We start from the raw sequence: 6,083 nt of genomic DNA on the forward strand, positions 1-6,083 counted from the left end.
TTGATAGGCTTAGTGCTTAAATGTAAAAAACACAAAAATAACACACAAAAAAAACACTACTGAGCTATGCAACTTAACTTACTGAAATAGATTTACTGAATTCAAAGTACAACTGTCAATAAATATACATTAACTTTCAAACTTCTTTTTAATCGAAGTTACCATAGGCAGGTTAAACATTAATTCATACGTGCAGCTATTTCAAGCATGCACCAAATAACATTCAATTATGCTCTATCAGTAGTCTTTGATCATCAAATCTGATACCTGCACACTTGGGTGCAGGGGTCGCAGCAGCAGTGTTCAGGCTGACAGCTGGGGCAGTGCTTCCCAGGAGCTGCTCTGCAATGGTACTGAGACTGTCCTGGAGATGAGAATGTACATTAATATGTGGTAGCAACTGGTATTTCCATCAGTGTCTAGGCTCACATATTCCACTGTTAATTTCTTTTCACAGATAAGAGGTTGCTGAAGGCTCTCAATATGCGGAAGCCTGAAACTAAAAACCGCACACCTTTTTCAGTCACACTGACATGAAAGACAGTAAGTGAACATTGTTTCGGATCACATTAATTAAGGCTCCTAACCTTAATGGAACAGAGCCTTTATTAATGTCACCTGTGTTTACCCACTGGTTTGTTTTTAATGTTGTGACAGTATCCCAGTTCTTCACTGAGATGGCGTTTTCTGTCCACATACCCACTTGCTGAGCTTTGCCTGGAAGTGAACATAGGACAGCAGCGTGAGAAGCTCTTTAACTCTGTCCTCCACCATTTTCAGTGACTCTTCGATGTTTTCGTCCTGGATGCTGTCAGATGAGCCCAGCTGGTCACAGCCGTCATAGCTGACCTGAAGCAATGACTTGACACCTTGGGAAAGTAGTTGTGAGATATTAAAAAAAAATTGCAATATTTCTACAAGTACATAACTTTTATTTTATTCCCCACTGTTAGATGGACATTTCATTGCCTACAATGTAGTAAACTATTTGCAATACTTTATACTTATTTATGTATACTTTAGCTGATGACCAAATTGGCAGGTGCTCTACTTTAGTTTTGGTGATTTCTATCAAAAACCAGCTGCCGTTGCTATCTTACACAGAACAGATTTACATGAACTGAACTGAATAAACACAGCCTGCTTTTGCATCTGTGCATGTACTTTTTTTAATGGCATCTTCAACTAGAGACGATCTTGCAATGAGATCACACTTGTTGCCTGTCAACAAGTCAAGGTTCTGACCAATGACAACTCAGTAGCGATCACCACATACAACACTTCTGGTTAGGTGGGCAGAAAACCTCTGCTGCATATAAGCTGCCAGAACATAATGTCTCTAACTTTAGTGTGAGTTACATTCAAACCACAAAGCAACAGTTATTCCAGCATCGTATATATACGTTTATATTTATACTAGTGAGAAAAACTATGTGAAAAAAATAAATAATGTTATGCAGCAGTGCCCGATGCTGTACCTTCTTTGACCTGATCTAGGAGCTTTTCCATGAACTGAACACGTTGCTGATAAACTGCCAGCTGCTGCTCGGTAGCCTCTTGTTTGATAGCAACTGTCAGCTGAAGAGCCCGATGCTGCTCCTGCTGCTTCTGCTCCTCAGCCACCCAGGTCTCTCTCTCACAGCAAAGCTTTTAGTTCAAGACATAATGAAAGACGGTGTATAACTGCAGTGATATTTCTTTCTATTTGTCTCTCTCTTTACCTCCGACACAAACATACACAGATAACACTAACCTGAGGGATCTGCCTTCGAATGGCCTCTACTTCATTGCGCTGGTAGTTGACAAAGTTCAGTAAAGTGTAGTTCTGCTCCTTCACTGATGGGAGTATATGACAACATAATGTGATTGCTGATAAAATGCAGAAATGCCATTAATTACATAATGTTTACAGAGGACCTACTTGGTTTGTCAAGGTCGATGTCCTCCGTCTCTTTGAGGATAATATGTGTCATAACGTTCTCAAACTCATTCAGTTCCAATTCCTTTGACCCTAACTGCTTACACTTCTCCACTACGGGGACAAAAGTGAAACTGAAGTGAATACGTGACAAGATGCTTACTTTACCTATCAAACCCAGTTAATGAAGCTTGCTCCAGAGTTGCTGTATATAAAGAATGATGTAAAGCATTGTTTTTTTTTTTTTTGGGTTACAAAACATTAATTGGCTAATTATTAGATAAAGAAAATTCATAAATGGGCCAAAAAAGTTCATCAGGACTGAAATCACAGACGCATAGTTGGGGCATACTGTAGTAATATTGTAATAGAAAATATAGTCAGTTATATAATTAATACTATTTATAATATTAATGTTCAGCCTCTAATCAGAATTCAAAAAAGGTTTACTCCCAGAATAAAAGATAAGAAGCAAAAGAAAAACCTTTTTTAAATCTCTTTACTACCGCGTTCTCAGTCAAGTAGTGACGTCTCCTGAACACAAGGTGTCAGTAGTTTATTTGATTATGAGTCGACACTTCACTAGCCTGGACTGACAGTGGTCTGTTGTGCTCAACAGTCTATGATTGAGGAGTAGAAGATATCTCAGCGGAAATGGATTTAATGACCTTGTAGAAAAGGTGCAACAAACTGGAGAAAGCAAGAATCTGCAGCTTATAGCACCACGCTTTAGGGGAACAGAGGTTGCTGACACTTAAATCTCTGAAATAATATTTTGATTCCTACAAATGCACATTATGGTTTGGTCACAGAATTGTAATTGCAAAAACTAATTTTGACATTTATAGTCACCTCTTCTGTGGTCGACGTCGTGGCTGTTGTGTGCATTGGCCTTTGTGTCTATGAAAGCCTTTAAGTAGCCATAATAAGACAACTCCCGTTTCAGGTTTCTTCTTTGTTCAGAACACTGAGCAACATCTTTTGCATTCTGCTCCCTCAGCATCCTCTGTTCTTCTTTCATCCCCACACTAGATGCAACCATAAATTGACAATAAATTAGACAGTTATTTATAGTGGATGTAGTTTATCTTCATTAATCTAAGCTGTTGGCAATGGAAAAATGATACTTGTAAAAAGTAATCACTCTAAAGTTTGTTACATATATATAGGCAATGGAATATGTTCTCCAATTGATATGGAGGATATATTTAAGGACATTTGACATTCAATCTCAGCTATCATGCTCACTAAATGAGACACTGCTTCTTTATAAGCAGTGTTGTTACTACTAACATATATCCAACTTCTTTCAAGTACCTGATGGGAAAAAATATGAACATGCACTCTAATCTAACAGAATGGTTTACCTGTTAGCAAAGGCTTCAGTACAGTTAGTCATCAGGTTACCAATATCCTTGCGAATTGCATGGAGTTCCTGAATGAGATAACACAGAGTAAACTGTCCACAGTCTCAAAACGATTCCTTTATTAGCCATTTATTGGCCATCCGACATCAAAACATCTACACTATCAACATCAAGTTCTTGTCTGGGTCTATTCCCAAACCTCTCCAGCAGTGAGGATGCTGTTTAATCATCTAATCTAATTAATTAAGTAAGAGGAATGGACTCATCATTAAGGTACCTCTTCCTTTGTGCTCCCCCAGTTGCTACATATTTGTAGTATGTATCAGCAGCAAAATTTAAATCTAAGGTCTGACTGATGTCAAGTCAACCTGCCTTTTCCAGCTGGGATTGAACATGGAGGAACTTTTTCTTTTCCATCTGCAGTGTCTTCAGTTCCTCCCTCGACTCTCCATTTCTGGACATCAGTTTATTGAAGCATTCGATACCCTTGAATAGAAACATACCGTTTGAAGTCATAAAGTTGGTGAAAATCTGATTTGAATTTATGATAAAGTGGATTATCAGTTTAAGACTAACCCTGTGCAGTTTGGTTTTTATCTTTAGTAACTTGCCGTTTTCAGATTTCGTACTGCAGTGTGTAGTTCCCCAGCCAGTCCTCTGTCCTAACAGCTTCCTCTCCCATTCTGAAATCTAAAAACAAAGTCAACAAGTAGGGCCAACTTCAGTACGATCAAATCAAGAGGAATTCACTGGGCTGCATTCTGTGTAAGGTCCCTTGGAAAACTGCTTCACCTGATTGTTCAGAGACGCCACTTTGTCTTTTTCCGCTTCCAGCTCCTCAACAACTCTGCCTTCACAGGCCAACATGACAGTAGGATCTCGAACATCACTAACATCAGTACAGCGGTTAAAACAACTGTGAGAGACTCTGAGGTTGCGTAAAAGCCCTTCATGTTCATCCTGGAGCCTCTGGATCTCTCGTCTGACCACACAGGGACACAAAACACAGAAATGACACGCAAAGTTGGAACAAACACGTCATATGGTTTCTATAATCATATAATTAATCTCTGTAAAATGTCTGGTGCTGCCAAGAATTTGTAAAATAAAGGGACACCACTTACTTGTGTCTTTGGATCAGGCCTCGAGTTTTCTCAGTATATGCCGGCTTGGATCTCTCTGCTCTGCGGTACAGCTGCTGCAGCTCGATCAGGTCTCTCTCAGCTGCATTAAAGATGCAAAACTATTGTTTAATCAATTATACATTTGGTTTATGACAGAGAGAGATACTGTGTGAGATATATACCCAATACTGAGCTAATCGGGGCTCAAAGAAGTTTATTAACTTTACTTATTATGTTGAACATAATCCTCTAGTAACATTATTAACACACACATGCAGCTACCCGTGTCACTGGTTGAGACTGGGAGGTCACACTAGCGGTGGTCGTGTTGATCTGATGTTAAAGCAATTTGAGCAACACACACACATGATGTGAAAAGCGAGCTGCATGACTTACTACAAGCATCCAAAAGCAAGTGTCTTCTGACAGGAGATGATCGCCAGCTCATGCTGAATTATGTTCCGCTTTGAGTCTGAAGAATAAAGTAACGTGACAGATTTTGCAGAGTGATGCTTTGTTAACATGGTGACAGTACAAGCTGAAGTTACAGCTCAGCTGGGTTCAATCTCAACTGACGTTAAACTAAGTGACAGGTTGTTGGCCACTGAAGTTAAGAAATGATGCCGCATTAGTTCAAATAATATAGAGTTACTGGCTTCAGTATATTAGCTACCTCTTATAGTTAGGTTAAATACTTAGCTTAGTGTTTAAATTGTTAACAATACCAAATCAGCTAGCTAGTTCACTAACTGAAATATCGTTAGCTTTATTTAAACTAAACGTTAGTTGGTTTCGGCGCGTCACTTGTAGCTAGCCTCGGCTCTCTGAGTAAATAACTTAAGATAGCTCATGTTAAAAGTAAAAACAAGTCCTACCGTTATAGATGGAGACGAAGATGTGTCAAAACGTGCTTCTTCACCGTCTACGTTTGGTCAGTATGCTAGCAAGTTAAACTAAAACAAAGCTAATGTAGCTAACTAACTGGGATTAAAGCGCAACCTTCAGTTAGCTGCTGGCTAGCACTCTGTTGTGCAATGTGCTGACACGTTAGCAGTTTGTTGAGGCTACATCATCAGCAACGTAAAACAAATACAATACAACTAAGAGTCAATTTAATTAAACATTATTTTGTAACTAGTGATAAAGGCAGGGCTGAGCAATATGTGCTTAAAGGTGCTATGTGTAACATTTTAGCAGTAATTACAATACAATGTCAAATTAATACTGCATACTGTTTGTAAAGGGTTGATATCTAGTTTAAATCATGCTATTGATTCACAACATTAATGAATGAATGTTGACTGAAAGGAATTAAGCTGTCCCCATACTGGGAGCTAAACCTGGGCAACCTTGAATAAAAACCAAACTGGGTTCAACACCTGGTGAGGGAACCGGTTCATCGTTCAGTAAACTTCCATTAATCATTAAGGTCTTCTAAACTAGAACAACCCTGTACATACTGTACAGTTACTACTTTGACCCCTGAACTGAAATTTGATTGTAAATGGTGCTAAAATGTTACACACATAGAAATTAGCACAGGCCAGCAGATAAAACAACATCTGTACTAACCAGAAGCAACATAGCATTACCAACTCACTAGGAGGTGATGATGCTTGTTACTATAATAGCTAAAGGTGGTTTTGGATAGCAAATTGAGCTGCTAACCATTTA

At 38.8% G+C, this 6,083-nt stretch overlaps 1 protein-coding gene across 1 annotated transcript; it reads right to left on the reverse strand.

The window, feature by feature from the left end:
- Positions 1 to 73: 73 nt before the first annotated feature.
- Positions 74 to 5,387, reverse strand: LOC140999238 (outer dynein arm-docking complex subunit 1-like). Its single transcript, XM_073469554.1, has 13 exons — positions 5,285 to 5,387; positions 4,806 to 4,881; positions 4,410 to 4,509; positions 4,078 to 4,267; positions 3,862 to 3,975; positions 3,658 to 3,771; positions 3,286 to 3,353; positions 2,771 to 2,946; positions 1,922 to 2,032; positions 1,754 to 1,836; positions 1,479 to 1,647; positions 700 to 869; positions 74 to 364 (listed from the first exon to the last, which is right to left on the reverse strand). Exons 2-13 carry the CDS (start codon positions 4,855 to 4,857, stop codon positions 224 to 226), a joined length of 1,488 nt encoding a protein of 495 aa, XP_073325655.1. The 5' UTR covers positions 4,858 to 4,881; positions 5,285 to 5,387; the 3' UTR covers positions 74 to 223.
- Positions 5,388 to 6,083: the final 696 nt, after the last annotated feature.

This window comes from Pagrus major, chromosome 7 (assembly GCF_040436345.1).
Source record: "Pagrus major chromosome 7, Pma_NU_1.0".
Taxonomy (NCBI): Eukaryota; Metazoa; Chordata; class Actinopteri; order Spariformes; family Sparidae; genus Pagrus; species Pagrus major.

Excerpts from the sequence above, each read along its gene's own strand:
- LOC140999238 (XM_073469554.1), bottom strand. The coding sequence starts at position 4,857 with ATGAGCTGGCGATCATCTCCTGTCAGAAGACACTTGCTTTTGGATGCT. Across the intron at positions 3,976-4,077 it reads TGGCGTCTCTGAACAATCAG|ATTTCAGAATGGGAGAGGAA; the intron begins GTGAAGCAGTTT and ends CTTTGTTTTTAG. Across the intron at positions 1,648-1,753 it reads TTCGAAGGCAGATCCCTCAG|CTTTGCTGTGAGAGAGAGAC; the intron begins GTTAGTGTTATC and ends TTGAACTAAAAG.